The 19,943-nt window shown below is 46.5% G+C and overlaps 1 protein-coding gene across 1 annotated transcript in view; it reads left to right on the forward strand.

Annotated features, from left to right (window-relative positions):
- Positions 1–19,544, forward strand: part of LOC119376007 (uncharacterized) — a 29,893-nt gene extending 10,349 nt beyond the window's left edge. The window contains exons 3-7 of the mRNA XM_049411349.1: positions 2,067–2,234; positions 6,562–6,714; positions 6,969–7,241; positions 18,236–18,586; positions 19,518–19,544. Coding sequence (XP_049267306.1) covers positions 2,067–2,234; positions 6,562–6,714; positions 6,969–7,241; positions 18,236–18,586; positions 19,518–19,544 — 972 coding nt within the window. The remainder of the gene's footprint in view (positions 1–2,066; positions 2,235–6,561; positions 6,715–6,968; positions 7,242–18,235; positions 18,587–19,517) is intronic.
- The last annotated feature ends 399 nt before the right edge of the window (positions 19,545–19,943 follow it).

Raw genomic sequence — 19,943 nt, forward strand, 5'->3', positions numbered from 1 at the left:
CTTCGCGTTACATCGATTCCTACAGAGCGTGGGATCTCTCGGATTTGTTTTAAGACTGGAGTTCTTCAAGCTTTTCGTTTAACGGGTAGTGCGAACAGGAAGTATCATCATCATGAACCAGTACGCGCTTGCTTCGTCCTCTTCAACTTCTGCTCCGCTCCCCCAACACGTTCACCGATTTGTCCGGCGTGGAATACGAAAACTATAAAAACGCAAGGCCTGCGCTGAAATCGCAGCACAGTCACAGCGAAAGCTGGAAGAGCGGCGTTTCTAGAGTTAAGCTCTCTTGGGGCTACAATACAAGTACACTAGAAAGGTACCCACTACCCCATAAATCACAATTTTTGTGAAGTTGGTAAACACCTACAAAGCCATTATTCGTCATTCTGCGGAGAAGCGAGGCACCAGATGCACGTCTGTAAGGCATTATGTGCACTTTGTTGACGCGATGACTGATGACGATGAAGAATTATGGCTCAGCCCTTTGTAATGGGTTGGAAGCTTTAAACGGTCCACCAATTATGTAATTTGCATCTCCCGTCATGCTGTATAACATACGTTGACGTGGGAGAGAGACGGGAGGAGGCGAAGAACTTTACTGAGACCCCAAGGAAATGGATCATGCGCTTTTGGGCTTCCGTGGCAACCAATACAAGTACACTTGCGAGGAACGCACTATGCTCTACATCATTGTAATTTTACTGAGACCCCGAGGAAATGGTTCATGCACTTATGGGCTTCCTTGGCAACCAATACGAGTGCACTTGCGAGGAACCCACTACGCTATAAATTATTGTAATTTTTGAGTAGGGCAGCAGGCACTGTGCCATTTTTCGTCATTCTACGGAGAGCCGTGGTACCTGCTAAACTCATGTAAGGTATTATGCGCACTTTGTTTATGCTGTGCCTGATGACGATGAATAATTATGGCAGAGCCCTTTGTAATGGGCTGGAAGCATTCAACAACCTACTCGTTGCGCAATTAGCATTGTGTGACGCCTAGTTACAGAATTCGCGTTGTGCGACGCTTGGTGCTTATTTTACTCTTCTACTACGCTATATTGCATATGCTAATGTGGTTCCTTCCCGACATGAAGCCTATATAGGACCTTTTTGCAATGCAGTTTCAAGCACCGGCATGGCTCAGAGGTTGAATACTGGGCTCCCACGCAGAGGGCCCAGGTTCGAACCTCGTTCCATCCTGGAATTTTTTTCTTATTTCGTTTTTTTATTTCGAGCGATACTGGTTACGGACACCGGCGGCGGCGGCGGCGGACAACTACGGCGCCAAAAACTGCCGGTGAAATACTCTCATAGCAGCTTTCGCTGTAAAAAGCGAGTATGTTACGTGACTAAAAATCACGTAACATCTCGTTATGAGTAGTCACGGGCCTAAAAATCACGTACTATCATTTAACCAGTCAAGTGACCAGAAATCACGTGACATCACTTAACATCTAGTCACGTGACAAAAATCACGCAACATCGCGTAATAGCTAGTAACGTGACACGTTCCACGTAGCAGCTAGTCACGGGACATGTTCCTGACGAAAACCACGTGGCACCTAGTCACATGACTAAAATCACATCACGTAACAGGTGGTCACATGACACGTCTAGCGAAGTGTAGCCAAATCTAACCATACTTAGTACTACTAGTAAAACTTGCCATCTCTTGCAAAAGCTCGGCATTACTAGCAAGACTTACCTACGTCAAACACTAGCTCCGCTGATTGTTCTAGCCTTGTGCCACTAGTGGGAGCTGCGCACTCTTTTACTTGAAACCCTGCGTTCGCTCTTTCTGAGCAAGCTTTATGCGCCAGGCAGATAGCACGCCTACCATTGATGACATGAAAGGACAGGCCGCACGGCGTTAAAAAATAGCACCGCCCTCTCCCAAGTAGATGGCCATTACTTGACAAATACGTCTCAAAGGCTGCAACTGTGATTGGAGTGTGGTGTACACGTTTCTTGAAATTACATGCTGTCTAGCGCCATTACAGTATTTGCGTAAAAGCCGCTGGCAGGCATTCTTCACCTCCTTCTTACATTTTTTGTCACTTCAGATGCCGCTGACCGAGTCAACTATTTGTTGCGAGGCTATCGCAAGCATGACGAACATAACATTCCTCGAACTTTCGAGCATGTGTTTCAGCAAAGACGTGGTGCGCATTATTGGTACCTACGTGGAGCAGGCCACTTCGCTCACTGATCTGGAGTTACTCAACATTGAGGTGAGGTAAGAGAAGTACTTATCATCATTTAGGGCGAATGTCTTGGGGGAGAGTAGTGGTGGGCCGAAATAAAACAGTAACAATCGTCATGCACGGTACTCACGGACTGGAACGCGACATTGTTTTTTTAGTATAACCACTGCTGCGAGCAAATGCTCGGGATAACCGCGTCACGTCGCTGCGAATCTGTCCGATAATGGTAACGTTGGCGCCGATGTAAGCGTTTCAGTCGAAATTAAGCCGTGACCCACGGTGGTTGTCAAGGGATTATGGTGCTGTACTGCTGAGCCGAAGGTCGCGCCATCGATTCATGGCCGGGGCGGCTGCATTTCGACTGAAGGCGAAGTGATAGAGGCCGTTGTACTTATATTTAAGCGCGCGGTAAAGAGTTCCGGGTGGTCAAAATTTGCGGAGCCCTCCACAACGGTGTCCCTCGTAATCGCATCGTGGTTCAGGTACGTTAAAACCCAACAATTGTCATTACAATTACCAATACTGCACGAACTGCAGACGCTGCAAAGTAAAGTGCGAGCGTTTTGGCCCTAAATTTTCGCGTTTCGATTCGTGCGGACTGTATGAAGCGCGCTTTTCCTAGGGCTTTCACCACCTGCCTTGTTCGTCCGTTTTGGGAAGTGCGTGCGCTGTAAGGGGCGCTAGGGGGTGATTGGCCAGTGGCACTAACCCAAGAGAGTTCTGGATGCGTTTGTAACGAGACGACACTAATTAACGAATGATCGGATGTTATTTGGCTTTTGCAGCTCAAGTACGTTGTATTTTAGTGCAGTTACACGGCGATAACGCGTGTAATGCTTACTCACACAACGAATGGCGATATCGACCGTGGCGACACCAGTGGCTCCCGCGTCAGCTTGAATTCTCGCGACTTCTACGTTATTCATGGTCGTGATCAACTATTGAACAGAGCCTTCATATTCTCTAAAATAACGGCTAACATTTGTTCTTGGTACATATGGCGTCCACTTTCTACTATTGGTCTGCAGTAGAGGATATGCGAAATCGGTAGGACGTCGGGCAACAGTGAGCTAGGTTTCTTGAGCCGGGATCTCTATAATGTCAACTATTTCAGGCGTCAACGCGCACTTGCAGCGAATGTGCGTAGTATCTCGTGTTTCGTTGCCTTAATTTAGGTGCTCATGGTCATTGTGGGAACACAGCCGTTAGTTCGTAGGTTTAATGAACTCTGTTCCTCTTTTCTTGTGCATTTCCTTATCGTATAGAAGCAGACTGACAAACGAGCGCAAAACACTCGATGTGTACAACATTTTACATCGTGACCATAATGCGCAGCCCTCTTTCGCGAGAAGCGCTAAACCGATTTCACAAAGCTGTAACGAAACAAGACGTACGAGTCGTACGTCCCGTGAGGTAAGGGGAACTAGCTAGCGCTGTTTCCTTACTTATTACTTTATTACCATTTCGTTAGACTTATTTCGTGCGGGAGCAATGGCGAGCAAAGCTATTCCTTTGTTTATAGGATACCCTAACCCTCAATACCTATATTACTGGCGATCATTGTACACTTGGTCTTTTGTAACTATATTTTTAAATCATGTCAAACATTCCTGACGTTTTCGTGTCGGTTTTTGTGATCTGATGCATATTTGTACTCCGTGTGGATGAACATAATGTGTATTATCCTTTTGATGTGTCATTCAATCAGTGCGTCGAACAGGGCTTGTAAGAAACGTTGCAATAATCCAAGTAAACTCTTCACCGTGCGTAGAACTCCTGTGCTACTGTAATTTCAAATTGCCAGTGGACATTAAATTCGTGGTGCTTGTTGAGATAATCGTCTATAAACAGTGTCATTACGCAGGGTGACGTGTGCGCCAGCAACACAGTGCACCAACAGGTGCCGCGTCTGCTTAATTGATAAGGCGTTCCTCCTACTAGGGTCATGGTACTCGTGTTCGACCCCGGGCACACTCCGATGGACGCGAAATTCAAAAGAAAGATTCACATATCAAATAAGCGAGCTTTCCAAGAAACACGCGGGGGCAAATTTAATCTTATAGTGTTGGACTGGGAAGTTAAACCCCATCAACTACAGAAGCAGCGAGCAATTTGACGTGCGGAACTTCTGGGGAAGGGTACCGCATGCTGGGTTTTGTTAAAGGTGCAACTACATCGAGCTGAATTAGTGTTACTAATGCAAGCTGTAAATAGTGTTGCACAATATTAAAGTGCACACGCATAGACACAAGCGCACACGAACGCACGCGCACACACGCGCACACAAACACACACGCACATACACACACAAACGCGCGCGCGCGCACGCTCTCTCTCTCCAGGCGGCCAAGCCACCCACATCCTTGCTAGTTCCAAAGCGCACATTTTTGGTGGAATAACTGACCAGCTGCGCACCAGGGCGTTTTTGTCGTAAGGTGAATGTAGTTCAGAGTGCATACTTGTTAAACTTAGCCCTGAAGTCCGGGTTCGTGTCGCTCAGCATGAATCATTTGAATCTCGTCTGACAGCCATTGCGATAAACTAAATGTCTTGCTAATGCCATCCGAACGTCGGTGACATGTTGGACGCATACCAAACTTCTTTTGCTGTCAGTCCCTCCATACTGATGGCGCAGAAAGATACAGCAGTATTCAGACATTGAACCGGTAAAATATACCTAATAAAAATTATGAAAACATTAAGACACATGTTTTCCAACCGAATTCGCGAGTGCGTAGGCAGATGTAGTTCGTGCGTGCTCGTCTGCCGCCCGACATCATCTAGTACACTTGCCATAACTTAAGGTGGCGCCGGTGGTTGTAATAGCACCTACTAACTAACTAACTAAATAGTGCTGCGCATTTGGCGTTGGGCTACTGTAGCGTCCATTAGCCAATCGAAACACGTCCGCATAGAAGCGACAGGATGGTCACAAATGAACTTTTCTTGCTCGGACCTTTCAGCGACAAGACACCAGACGACACCCGTTCCTTCGACGGTTTCTTTACGTTTACGATCCCTTGCGTTAAACCAAGGTTTGAAGGTGCTTGCACCATAACGCACCTAAAAGGTGCTCGTGAATAATGTGTGGCGCTTGCTTTCAATGGCACTAGTAAGACCTAGTATAACTGGCGCTGGCATAGCTTATTACATCGCAGTTTGGTTGTGTGCCCTTCAGCGCCGCATCACGAACAACAATTCATTCTCATTACTTTCATATCAACCCATGGTGCCACTCGTGAATGCTAGGCCTTCATACTGCCATATATAGCTACTGTACTAGCGATTAACAAAAGAAGGCTTAAATGATGGAGGCCCGGAGCCCGCTTTCTTGTTAGCCTTCAAGCGCAACCTTATGAATCGAATAAAAAATGAAGCCAAGGCAAGCACAGACTCCCCATAGAAAGCTCAGCAGTGTTGGGCCAGTGTAAGGCGTCGTTATTGGCCAGTACGGCGCTGAGTGCTGGAGCACTGACACGCTGGGACATTGGGACGCTGGCCGCATGGACCCTGGAACGCTGGGGCAATGATTGGCCTATAAATATACTACTGAAAATTTTGACCATGCCCAACTCGTAAATGCACTGCCCACTAAGCCGTGAGCATTGCAACAAAACAGAAGCCACAAGAGGCGGCACACAAGATTGGAACCCTTGACACGCTCGCATCGCATATTTTAACTCCGGCCCATTATCACGTTCCCGTACTGGAACATGGTAACATATCCGCGTTTTTTTTTTCAGGTAGCAACTATTTCCTATTGCTGATATTTGTAATTTATCGCTAGAAAACGCCAATTGGTGTGTCGCAGTTCATGTGACAAGCGAACCGCAGATGGTTGATCTGTTAGCGATGATTTTGGCGCTATTCAGAGTAACAACGTCCTATGGGGACGTTTTGCAGCGAAAGCAACGGAAGTTCGTGCTGTACACAGAATTGTGGCCGATTCATTAAGCGCTTGTTCATTTCGACGTAGAAGACGTGGTATGCATGAGTGTGCGCACCCGGGGGTGGGGGTAGTGAGGCGAGGCAGGTAGGGAAGGGGCCTGCCTTTCGCTACCACCCTCCGAGTTCCTCGTCTTTGCCTGAATGTCTTGTCCCATTCATCATGCAAGGTGGCCGCTACAATAAGTTATCTGAGATGGGACAAGTATGGCATGAGGCAGCAGACAGCACCCTTGTCATTCAGCGTCTTCGTTACGTTTGCGTTTCGATACGTGTGTTTTTTACGAACGCCTTCCCCTGCGCCCTGCCAAGGGCATGCGTTTAACTACGTTAGGCATCCAATACTATTACATATATGTGTGCTGCCTGTCTCTGGACTGAAATGCTCTGTAAACCGCGGATCATGCAGGCTACTGACACAAACGCTGGCCGCTTCCTCGACCATTTGGCTCGCAACCGGAGTCTGAAGTATCTGCATGTGCACGAAAACTTCCTGCTCGCGCGGCAGGGCAGGGCTCTCGCAGATGCCGTCCTAAACCACGTGACACTGGAGGAACTTAAGGTAGGTACATTGCTCACCTCTGTTGCAAATACTGAAGCAGTGCTCAGGAGAGATTTCTCTAGAAACACGCGGCTGCGTGTTCGTTGAAAATTCATGCACAGCTGCAGGACCACAACTGAACTTTGACCTCTGGGTGGTTTCGGGACCCTTTAGGATATCTTACCGCACTCGTGTGCCTCAACGCTCCCCCCTCCCTCCTTACCCTCATGCACGCAGGAAGACTCATCGCGTGTTGTTTTGCTTCCATGCTGCAGGTGAAGGGATCCAAGCGCCACAGCCCGTCTGCCCTGCTGGCGGCGGTGGCTCACAGCTGGTCGTTACAGTCGCTTACACTGCTGGAATCCTTTATTGACCCTGCGGACATCGAAGCTATGGCCTCCGCGCTGGCGATACCAAGTCAGCCTCCCGATTTTGACGCAGAGGTGATTCCACCTCCGCCAACGAGCCGACTCCGAAAACTCTCCTTTACGAATTGCGGGCCCTTTTACTCGCAACTGCAGGTGGCATACGCGAATCATTGGAGGCAAGTCTGTTATTCCTGTCGGCGTCACGTCTTTACGTCATTGGATTATCCTAATAGATTACATTATCACGCCATAGTGACAGTAAACGGTGCGGCAGGCAAGATGTTGGAAGGAAAAACAATTCTTCGGGGGAACTTGTGCACTGCAAAAGCAAGTATCGCTAGAAGCTCAGATTTAGAGGTAACCACAGTCTTTGAAGTACGATGTACGGGCGAAATGCGTCAGCTCTATGCAAATGCGTCATCGTAGATTTCCGCATACTCGCTAATGTTTCGGAAGTTCAAGAATGTGCCCCAATAATTGCCTTCCCTATGCATTCTGCTAAGTACCGGCGATAGCCTTTGAAAAGTGTCGTGTACGTGAAGACTCGTTGTGAGCAGACCATTAGCAGACCATCACCGAAAACAGAGCAGATGCGCGTGTGAGTGTGGAGTAACAACACATTAAACAGGCTACTTGAGTACATTTGTGCGGTATTGACGTACACGTAACATACTACCAAAATATTTCATGGCTGAGTCCAATAAAAATTTAGTGACGCCATTTGCCTCAGCCAGCCACGTACCAAGAGGACACGCTGTTAGGCTAGGGAAAATATTTTCCAACCATGATATTTCAATTGAGACGCCCTTTATAGGAATCTAGCTTTCGACCCGTCTATCTCGAGATCAGCAGCCCTATGTAAGAACTATTAGCGAGAGTCCTCTTTATTAGCTTCCTGCAATATCCTGGTATATATGACCACAGGCACGGCGCCACCGCTTAGGAACGATTGTGTGTAGCAGTACTGCGTGAATGCACTAACGAACACCGACGGTCAGCGCTGCGATAATGTGCCGGAGTGGCGGAGACTTCAACGCGGCGCTTACCTGCAACGCGGTCAGAACGCAGTTCCAGAACATGGATTGCCCATGACGTCTAGGTGCCTCTACAGTGCAATATAAACATGGAGTGTTTACACGCCACGTACTGCTGGGGTCGCACTGATGCTGCGTTCAGCGCCGTGGAAACGGAGAGGCGTTGAAACGTGAACGCCAAGACGTTACAGGCTACAGACAAAGCATCTCCTTTAGTTAGTAAGGTTGAGAGCTAGGCTAGTTGGTGACTGATCATTATGCCTATATGGTTAGGTAGCGCACTTTCGACGGGGACAAAAGAAACAGAAAGGAGCGAGTGTCGTGTCCTTTCTGTTTCTTTTGTCCCCGTCTAAAGTGCGCTACCTAACCATATAGGCATAATGATCAGTCCTTTAGTTAGTTAGCGAAGCTTAGAAAACTAGATCAGTTACTCATCGCACCTCTGTCAGATTATTTACCGATGTATATGCGTCCGATAGTTCGTAAAGCAGAACCTTTTAATAATAAACAGCCTTCGCACTTGCCGGTATATCGTCAACGATAGCCCCCCCGGGCTATCGTGTGTCTTGCGCGTAGTTAGCTTAGTCGCCGAGGGAGAGATGCTGTCGGGCTTGCAGCGAGATGGTCACGCGCTGCCTTAGCAGGCGACTTCTTTTTTGCGTGGTCGGTGGTTCCCTTCGTGTGGCAGCCGATAGCCCCGCCGGCAAACGTACTCCATCTGTCTTGCGGAATGCGCCTGTTCGGTCCGCTATTCGTGACTGTCGCAGTGTGCTGCACCTTGGCTTAATAAACCCAGGTTTGTTGAGCTCCTGCCACGGTATGCCTTTTTTGCGGAGTGTCGGACAGTCGACGAACCCGGCCGTGGAGTCCTTGTGTGCCGCGCCTGTGGAGGAGCGTAGCGTCTCTTCCCGAGAGCGCCCGTTGGTTAAGCTTTGTGCAAACTCGTCTTCGCAGTGTTAACCGACCAAAATTAGCGCCTGGTTTGCGATCCTTGCAGATCGCACATGTCCCTGTGGTGTAAATTAGCAAAGCAGTTGTAACTCAAGTTAACCGCCCTATCTTACTATATATATATATATATATATATATATATATATATATATATATATATATATATCGTTATGGTCAACATAGAAATTGCATGAAATGAAGAATAAAGAGCAATATGATTCTAACTTTAGGAAGCGGGTAAGGTTATTTGACTGGTTTTGCAATAAGGCCAGTTCATGGCAGTAAGTTGTAGCGAGAGATACGTCACGGTGGCCGCGCCGTCGTCGCGATATTTCAACACGAAAGTGTTTTATGCCGGGGTCCCCCAAGACTTCAGTGACGCATTTCCGTCACGGAAATGACGTCGAAGAAATTTACATGATCAGATGCCAAAGAAAAAAAGTTCCGTCAACGGGCATCGAACTCACGACCGCTCAATCCGCAGCAACAGATGCCGGGCTCGCTACCCACTGCGCCATGGTCACAGACTCTGGTGGCTTTACAAACGCGCCTTTTATATCTAGCACTCTCCCGGTCGGCGGGGTGGTGTTGCCCTTTGGGAGCGGTAAAGTAAACTAATTCGTCATTACTGTGGCCTCCGCGATAAACACATGCAACGCATTACACGTCCGTCCCATTCGGTGCGTTTTTAATAGAAGTTCAATTTTGTCAGTGCCTTAACATACCACGAGGTGGTGATCGTAGCCCAAGAGTCGTAAAAGCGTCGGCCTCGCTCACACCATCACGGTAATCCAAACCAAAAATAGCTCTGCGACGCGCGCCTGCCTCACCTGGCTGTTACGCCGCGTTCACCGCTCACGCGCACGCCCGAAAAAAAATCGCGGCCGGGGGCGGCACGACGCGCTTTGCGTTTCCCTCTAGTCCGGACGTGGTGTTCAATCACATTTTAACATGCCGCGGGATGGCGACCAAGTTCTGCGTCCAATAAAGACGCTCTTCTGGCTATCACTCCTCGTTCTGATTACGCTTTTCACGTTACTACTACAGTTCAACAGGGTTTGTTTAATAATTTAACATGGACGTTAGTCGTCGGGATGGAGATGTACCACCAAGCATCAAAGTGGGTGGATCCACGTTAAACGGTGCTATAGCAGCCAGACATCAATATACATTGTACAAACCCTCTTATGTCAATGTAGAGTAAACATTCAGTTACTTCTGTAAGGGCACGCCTTACTTTCGTGTTATTCCGATTCCTATGACGGAGGGATCAACCATCTTTTTCATGGCAAAACCGAAGCGGAACTATGGCTGTAGTGTCCAGCCGGGCCGACATTGTAGGCGTTGGTGTTTGCCTAGCCTCTGTGGCTCACACTCACCGTGGGGGATTGGTCAATAACTGGGCGGTTTCGTAAACTTAAAATATTTATATTAGGGTTATATAAAGAAGAAATCTATTGTCAATTGAAGATGAAGTTTAGTTGGTGATAAGAAGTAGAGAAAGTGTATGCAGTTGCGCTTAATTGAAAGCTGTAGGAAGTGCAGAGCATGATTCGCCTGCTGTTCAGCTATGGTTCATTTACGGGCAAGCGCGCTGGCGTTCCAAACATTGCAGCCTGCTCGGCGTCCTATGGCGAGGAAGGAACCTGCAGTTTGTGTTCAGTGGCGCCCTCCGCCTCCTTCCTCTCCTCATCTTCAATGAATCCTCCCTCCCTCTCTTCTCTTTCCAACCTGTGATGTACTAAACTATGTAAGACTATGCTATGCTTTGTATACCCACCCTCGTCCCACCTTCACATCTCTTTTCTCACCACACTTCCCGTTTCCAGGCCTTTGCTTTACTCTACTATGCACCGATCTGCTATGCTTTCCTATCTCTTCTACTATTCTTCCTCCGCGTTAACATCTCTCCTCATCACTTCCCTTTCTCACCCATTTGTGGTATGCTTTACCCCACCTCATTTCTCTCCACCTACCCCCGAATTGCATCTCATCCTCACTTCCCTTTCCAGCCCCCTTGCTATGGTTGCTATACATGGTTTTCCTGCGTGATGCCATACATAGCTATGCTGTGCAATACCATCTCTCCTCCTCCTTGCCCTCCTCCTCACCCTCTGTTTCATTCACACTACTTCGCTATACTACGCAATACATGGCTATGATATACACAGTTTTGCCTGCGTGACGCCAAGCCACGGCATGAGATGACAGATGACACAAGACGACAGCTTGGGCCCCTAAAGTGCTTCGCACATTCCAAAAAAAAAAACAGAAAATCTTTGCTCACGCTTGGTCCACGGGGCGCTATTTTTCTTGTTTACCCAGACAGGTTTTGCGCGTTTGCCACAACACCACATAATACTTTGCCCTCTACTTGCCGTTGTTGCTTTCCGGTCACTTACATCACTTATACCTCACTGGTTGTGTAGTGGCGTTCGCGTGGGTGGTCGCTCAAGCACATAATTTACGGAAGAAACATTAGGTGCTTCAACAATCACTGCGCGCAATACAGCAATTACGCCACTGTTTCGGTTGATTCTTGAAAAGAACTTTTTATACACATTTTATACGTGTTTTCAAGCTGTTCATCATGCAGGCTAAAGGTAATGATAGGCCATCCTGACACGAGGATGTTTCCATCGTGACACCATGAATGTTTCGACTACTAAGTGCGGCTGCGTTATAAGGATCTATTTTAAAATTGCATGCCTATGCACAGCCAATGTCAGTCTTGTCGACCAAAGATGTGACAGGCACGCCTTTGTCTCCTCACGGACTAGGCATGTTGGCAAAAGTGACATACTACGCAATTTGTACAGACGTCATCGTCACGGAGATATATTTAGACAAGTCTGCATTGTACGCAATACTGAAAGTGTTGTTCCTGATGTCATAGTGTCAGAACTTCTGCTCATTTGTGCACTTGCGCTCCCTTTTTGCCGGGAATAGGGGGCAAGACGGGGTCTGATAGAGTCCATTAATAGCAGCCTGTAATGTACTTTTCATCCTCAGCAGGCAGAGAAGGCCATCACATTTCGCCAAAATTTACTTTATTGTATATATGTGGCCGCAGTCACACCGATGTGCTTATTGGAGGACTAAATTCGTACACCGGATGATAATCGTAGGTAGAATACATGTAATTATGGTGTAGTTTTCGCACCTCCTACTCCATGCTCGTGGTCATTCGTGGTTTCATAGCTCACACATTCTTTCATCGATTGTTGAAACCAAAATGCCATAAATACGCACTTCCTGAATCGGCTTTTCGAGTCAGCTCGCGGTGGCGAACGACTTGAAAACTGCAAGAGAAGACTACGACAGAAAATTCTGGCGCCTTGGTCTTTTGTGACGTGGTATGCTGTTGTAACCCATGTCGTCTGTCGCGAGGGTCCGGTGCGGATCTGATTTGTTAACAGATATCTGTTTTGTACATCAAGATCTTCGGGCATTTTGAGGGACAATTCTCTCGTGCGACTGGGTGCCTTTTGTGACAGCACCTCTTTAAGCTGCACTGCATGGACTTCTGCACTACAGACGTTTCTTGTAGGACCTAAGCTCGCTGTTGTAACAACTAGCACGCACCAGAATTCGCTACTTTTGTCATTGCAGTAAACTTCCGTTGCACATCACGATCTTTTTCTAAATGCGGATAAATTTTGTAAGAACAGCAATTTCTGTTATCGTCGTGACAAGTTCGGTTGTCATTTTCAACTGGACGGCGCTAGCTCTTTCGATTATCTTCCCTTCAGTGTCCAATAGCCGCATTACAGTGTGTGTTGTGGCGTGAGATATCGAGTTTAGACTTATTACAAAGAATTACCATTTGCCAAAATGCATCGGCCTTTACCGTCTACGCTGAGAGACGCAGAGGTGTTGTCATCGTTATTCGTCCTGCGACATAGGTTCCTGGTGAGTGAAGCTGTCTCAGTGCGGCCTGGGTGAGTGTCGCGTCGCGAGCAGCGGAGAGACTACTCCATGACAGGCGGCTGCGTAATCTCAACGTGAAATAACGATTTCTCAGTCAACTCATAAGAGCATGGTAGAAGTTCTGCAGGTAAGTTACACGAGGTTGTTTCTTATGATACGTATGATCCAATGCATGAAAGAATCAATATACGACTTTCTCTTTACTGATACTGGTGACACATGGTGTGGGGCGCCCACTTTTGAGGCAGCGAGTCCTTTGCTCCTGAATGCATGCGGGACACAATTTATTTCTGTGAAATAATTGGTCGAGAACGTACAATGGCAGTCAGTCCTGGTGACCACCAGATTCAAAGAAATCGCCCCAGACAAAGTATGATAGAGATTTTCTGTAGCGTGGCAGAGAAAATTGTGAGTCAGTGAGCAAAATCGGAGGTTTGCTCGAGAAATTCAGGCCAAGAATTGCCCAGTCAACACGATCAGTAAACACGTTTGGAAAGGTAAACTTTGAAAATTAGTTGTGTGGAATGCCGCAAGACGGGTTGAAGGGCTAAGAGGGGGATAATTGACAACTACTCGTCTGCTACACGAAGCCACAAGTAAATCCCTAGGATTTCTGGGAAAGGGCAGCATCTTGTCTGAAGAATTCGTGCTGATGCGGCAGCCGACCCGAAAAGGCATTCGCAACGGGTTCTATCCGTGTACCAGGAAAAAATTTCTCCTGAACTGAGAGACTACTTTGTATCGATTTTATTGTGTTTGCGCTACAAAAAAGCTTTTGAATTCATTCATTCGGGCTTGAAGCGAGTGGTTGAATTTTCCCTTTCAAAGGTAAACATTATAAAGAGACTAGCTCCCTCTACGTATATAAACATAGAGGGAGCCAGTATGGCGGAACATTAATCGTGTGCACCATTGCCTTGATCGTAGTCTGTCGGTTTTCCTTCCTTAGTTCCTTCTCGGCTCCTTTTCAAGTAAGAGTGCCAGACGAGACAATGAGTAATCAGAATGGAATACTGCCCGTAAACTGAATGCACGCAGCTACGGCTAGGCCACCTCACAACAACTTATTACAAATGTTTTATATAGTCGCTTTGGTACGCGTTGTGCAGTTTTAAACGAGTAGAGATTTCATTGAAAGGCAATACCACTTGGCAAAAATTTTAAGGGTGACACCAGATGCGATGTACGCATGTCAGATATTGGAAAAAAACCTGGGCCAGTTGTTCTAATTACTGAAGCACTGCCACTACTTAAGTGGCCCTGCTCTTACTGTTCCACTTCTTGGAAAATGAGTCCATCTTGAATAATCACCAATGCTCGGCATCTATATGCTTTGAGGTGCCCTTTGATACACCCTCACGCTGTCAACTGCCAGCTTCCCAGTTTTTTGATAATTACATTTATTTCTTTCTGAGAAGTTCGTAGGGATTTTGTTGTAACTTTGCGCTCCATACGGGTCGACGCAATCTTTGCCTCTCATGTAACCCCTCATAAAAGCAGGAAAGCAGCTAGGACAGAGATAATATCGTCGTTCATGCACGCTGGCAACGTTTCCACAGGTGGTCTTGTCGAAGACAAGACCACCTGTCGGAAAGATGCTCCAGCGGTACCAATAATTAGAGTAATATCTCAGAGCCCCTGTCTTCTGCATAACGTCTGCATTGCTGGTATCTCGAAACTAGTGTCGTCATGCCTTGTCACATTGAAGAACGCCTCCACTGCCGTAACTCTTCGCATTTATGTCTACTTTGGAAGACAATGACAGACCACTGATTACACTCTGATATCCTGGCACTCTTGAATGCCTCTTCAAAGACCGGCATGCAGCAGCGCACAGCCTTTGCTTTTTGTACGACTGAGCAAGTTACCCAGAGGTTGTACCTAAACTGCTTTATACAATGCATCAAAGCACAGGTAGATCTTGTGATAATTTTATGAGTCCCATTTTGCAGAAAGTGGAGAAGCGTGCCTCCAAGGTGATTTCAACGCATTTTCGCTGCATGGAATGTCAGCTGTGACGTGATGTGTTGCCATAATAAAAAATGTCGCAGGTAGCTGTCACTACAGGGGAAGTTTTCAAGTGCTGCATTAGCGTTAGTGGCCTTGCTACTTTCTTGCGGGGTTCCATTACTGATGACTACAGTCACAGCAGTATACAGAAACGAAGCGTGCTTAAATTCAGTGCAGCTTATGGGCACAGTAGGCGAAATCAGAAAAAATCGCAATTTTTTCTTTAAAATCTGGGAAGGGTGTTTCTTTGTGCATATTTGCCACTTTTTTCATTTCCTTAAAAAGTTGTTTTTGTGCTGAAAACCCGTTTTTACGAAAGGAAGTAGTGAGTGAACACGCACCCTAGGACAAGCCCCTTGTATGCACTCCGTGCTTACGGTCCATTTCCTAAAAAAATTCGTGGTGTACGAAGCCAAATATGGTTGTCTGGAGTCAGCGGCGTGTAGGAAATTTTCGGGTAATTTCCAAGGCAGTTCGAAGACGTTGTGCGCCTTTTTATTCGCACTTGTTCTTCGGGGTGCATCTTTTCGAACACTTTCAGCTCCTAGCTTCTTACACCTTGTGTCAGTTGTGCCTCTCGTGAAGTTGAGATGCTCAGGGTAAAGAAGTCTTCAGCAAGTGTAAACTTCGTGGCAACCAATAGTGCTCTTGTAAATGCGAATAAATGCCGGTGACGTACTGAGGGGCTCAACACTGAACCAGCAAGGTCTTCATTGCTGAACTTATCAGTCTTGTCAGCGTCCTTTGAGGCGAATCGCGTGCAGGGTAGCAACGGGTATGCTCTAACGGACATGAACATTACTTTTGATGTAATTAGACATAATACCGCATGCCTACTGTGCGGTGCAAGCGTTGAGATAAAGGGAAGTGAGTCGCAGAGTCTCTGCTCTTTGTTTAGGCTTCAGAGTCTTCAGGATTGCGACATTGGATTTTGTTCTTTAGTTTAATGATGGCAGTATCACACCAGCCGAAATTCTTAAACAGTCCCTGCAACACTTTTCCATATAGCCATGGAACGGCTTCTTTAAAGCAGCCTATTTCCTCACGAATCGACCAGCGCAAAATTTTTAGAATCCGTCCAGTACGAGCGATGTTCCAAAGATTTGTCGCACGCTGTAATTGCTTTCGCTCTTCTCTCGCCCTGACGAAAGCGCTGGAAGCAGGGAGTGGTGGCACGGGGAAAGAGGGTACGTCACACGCGCCTAGTCACGTTGGGCATGTTTCCCCTTTGTTTCTTCGAACTCGCGGCGTACTTTTAGTGCGAGCGCGCGCGCGCGCGCGGCCAAGTGACGGCCCCCCGCGGCGGCCGCAGTATCTACAGAGTGCTCCATGTTCAAATCAGCCAATGGCGTGGAACTTGTGTCAGTGACACCGTAAGCATTATTTTTGGCTAGAGAAGAGGAAGCGCTTATAAGCTGCCTTTGAGAATTTTTAGTAAATCCCAGGGCGCGTGCTGCGCTATAATGTTTGGCTCGCGTGTTCTCGGGAGCCTCAACAACCGATCGGCAGCGTTTTCTAACCATGCTGAAAAAGTGTTGCAGGACCCGTTTAAATAACTAGAATTGATGCCTGGCCAAAATACAGTTGACTTGCTGAAAAAAGTTGACTACAATCGACAATACATTGTGTATATAGCTGCACGACAGCTCACAAAAGAAGCAAGGCAAGCAAGACGAGAGGCTCCAAAGTGAAAAATTGACTTTGGCAATGATTACCAAGTTTGTAGCAAATAGTTGAACGATGTTTGTGGCAAAGTATGCTCGCTTTTTAGCTGTTTTCTAAGTTTAAACTCTATTATTTCAAAACTATGTTTTTTTTATAGGTACCATTATTTTCTATGTATTCCAAGATAACCAGTTCATTATTTTTTCTTGTATTCTGCATGAAAGCCTAGAACTAATGTACCAGAATTGAAGTTTTGGAGTTTACAGGTTTTGTGTTATAAATTTTCAAAGATTCAAATCAACTGAAATATATAAGTTCTAGTGGTAAAATATTCACCAAAGTTCTATTATTTGTCAGATTGAGATAAATCTGCTTGAGTTAAAAGAGCCGCAAATTTGGAAGAAAATTGTGTATGCATTACGTGAATATCCATTTTAGTAATTGAAAAAACGGTACCTCAATATGGCCAAAAATGCATGGGATGTTTAAGGCTTACCCTGTGCCCTTAAGACGTGGCATATCGTCCCAATTCTACGGGGGCCGTCCTGGACGGCGCGCTTCAGAATGAAATCGTGACTTCCCAAATGCACGCCTACGCGTATTTGTTGCTACAGGCTACTTCGCACAACGACAGGCTCGAAGAACCTGCAAACAAAGGACACGTTGTAAAGTTATCAATACTTATCATTTCGTAACAGATCAGAGTATTTGCACTGTAAGCCACTTGACACCCCAAAGCTACTTCAAGCAAGGAAAACACTTATTTGATTAACCAGTGATTTCGATGATAATAGTATAAGATTGTTTTGCTTCCTTCAATAGCCTTTTGTTCCGCGTGAGGGTTAACGTTTTAACTAAAATATCATTTAGGATCTGAGGGCTTATCGGCTATCGAAACACCCATAGCCCGTACGACAGGGTGCCAGGCGATAATTGGAACTCGCTAAAAAAAGCGTAAAATATTTGACGGGTTAAGTTTGTACTTCAGAAATGACAGTGAAGTAAACGAGCGCGAGACAAGATGAAGACCGAACAAGTGCTACGGTTAAACCCTAGCGATCTCTTTTGTAACGCTATCTACAGGCATACGACAAATATACCTGTATTCTGTGAATGTTTATTCTTTAATTCCGCAGGACAGGAATACCCCCACCGGCACTCAATGGCGGCTCAAGATCGCATGCCATTTTTGGTTATACCAAATGGTCGGTGCATGGCTGAACAGCATGAGGGCTCTGCCAATTTGGTGTTTCATAGTGCTATGTTGGTTCGGCACTTAGGTGCGTCTTCTATGCTGATGTAATTTGAGGTTGCCGGACTGGTAGCAATTATTTTTTGCTGTGTTTTAGTTATGAGAGTTTTTAGACGATTGCCAACCCCCATTATACGGGTGTTTTTATTTGTGAAGATGGCTTTTTCTTATGGTGTAAGGAAGTCAGTTATGGACCCCATAATTCCCCCTTAAGAGCGTAAAGTAAGTTATGAACACAGTAAATCACCCTTGAGAGCTTAAACTGGTTCCCTGTTCATGCTGCCAAGTTGTGTGGTATACTACGAGTTTCCTGGCGTGAACCCTTTTTTCAGGCTAACAAGACGCTGAAGGCGCTGGTGCTCAACATGACGACCGAGCACTCGCAGGAAGATGTTTCGTCGCTGTTCGACATGGTCAGTCGGATTAACGCCTTCTCCCGCCTCTGGCTTCACTGGGTCTATCCTCGAGCGTCGGACTTTCCGAAGAGCGCCCTCACGGCTAGTACGCCCTCAGTTTCCATGATCCTGGACGACTACGAAGCAGAGGACGCGGCAAGAGCATTGGACACCATTGCCAGCAGTTGCAACCTCGACATGGCTACAATTCAATGCAGTGCGAATGTGAAGAAAGCCGTGCTTCTAAGACTGGCCGACACTCTAGCAAGCACCAAGTCTCTTCAGAAAGTACCACTTATTTTTTACGCGCCGTTCGCCGCAGGGCACGCGTACTCTATCCTGCAAGGCTTACAGACAGTTCTACCACCCCCAAAAAAACATAAGTCAAACAAAGTGTTCACCGTTCGTTCCCGATATACGGGGTAGACTTACAGGGTAGACAAAGCAGGGTAGACAGAGCACTGCAATATAGTTTTCCCTACACCAGAGTAGGCATAGCAATAAATAAATGTGTAAATACTGTCACTAGAATTTCATTCCGGCTCATCAAAAATGCAAGGATAGGATTTCCTTCAACTTTTACGTGATTTATTCTGTATTTTGGGAGGAACCATTTTTCTATGGAGTATGAAACGGTTAATATAGTAGGGTCAGCGTAAGTTTTTATAGGTGTGAAATGCCGATTTCGTAACCGTGGCACAGTATACGTGCTGTGATTTGTCTAAGGAGAAATTGAAGTTTCGTGCTGTTGATTACGAAAGTTGGGGGAACTCTGACGCTGGATGCTATGCAAACTTAATGAAACGAACACAGAATATTTCAGTCAGGAAACTGACGAAATTAACACGCCTGCGCTGCTCAAGTAACGCACGTTTTAAAAGAAATAAACTTTGTTAATGATGCAGGTAACCACTCTTCATGAAGCGGGTGATGCACAACCAATCGATACTAATCAGGGCATAGAGCATCGTCAATTCTTTCTGTACTTTCCTTCCTGAATTCCCCTTGATTCAATCGGTTAGGCGAAGAGTACATATAACCTTAATAAATATTCGAGAGCAACAATATTTGTATGAGAATCAACGTTGTAACGACCCAAACGTACGCAAACCACGGACGACCGTATACCTAAGAAGCGTATTCATGCGTGTTATATTAGCAAAACCGCGGCTATGGTATTATTTGCTTCATTTCACATGATGCACCTCTTTGATATCAGATCAAGGACGGCACCTCCTTGATCTGAACCGGGGGCCGGGCAGGTAGATGTGGTCGAGTGTCATTTAGGGCTCTCAATGCCGCGGCAAAAAAATAAATACTGGAGGGGGGGACACGGGCCCGGTGTGCCACCCCATGGCTACGCCACGGGTCTGACCACCTGTTTTCTGTCCAGCGCATAAAGCGGCCGGCTCAGGTTCATTCCTTTCACTCAGTCAACTGGAATATCCGCCACTCTTGTTTGTTTTCCGACCCATTCTGATATCTTGTTTGCCTTAATATTGCCGATTGCTACTTATTATATTGTAACGATGGTATGGATTTATTTACAGGGTGAGACTATGAGATATGCTTAGTGCAGCGCAAGGGACAGGACGGTCAGCCCCACAACTGATCGCTGCTCGTGCGCCCTTCTGCATCTCTTCTT

Source organism: Rhipicephalus sanguineus, unplaced genomic scaffold (assembly GCF_013339695.2).
Source record: "Rhipicephalus sanguineus isolate Rsan-2018 unplaced genomic scaffold, BIME_Rsan_1.4 Seq1064, whole genome shotgun sequence".
NCBI classification, from domain to species: domain Eukaryota; kingdom Metazoa; phylum Arthropoda; class Arachnida; order Ixodida; family Ixodidae; genus Rhipicephalus; species Rhipicephalus sanguineus.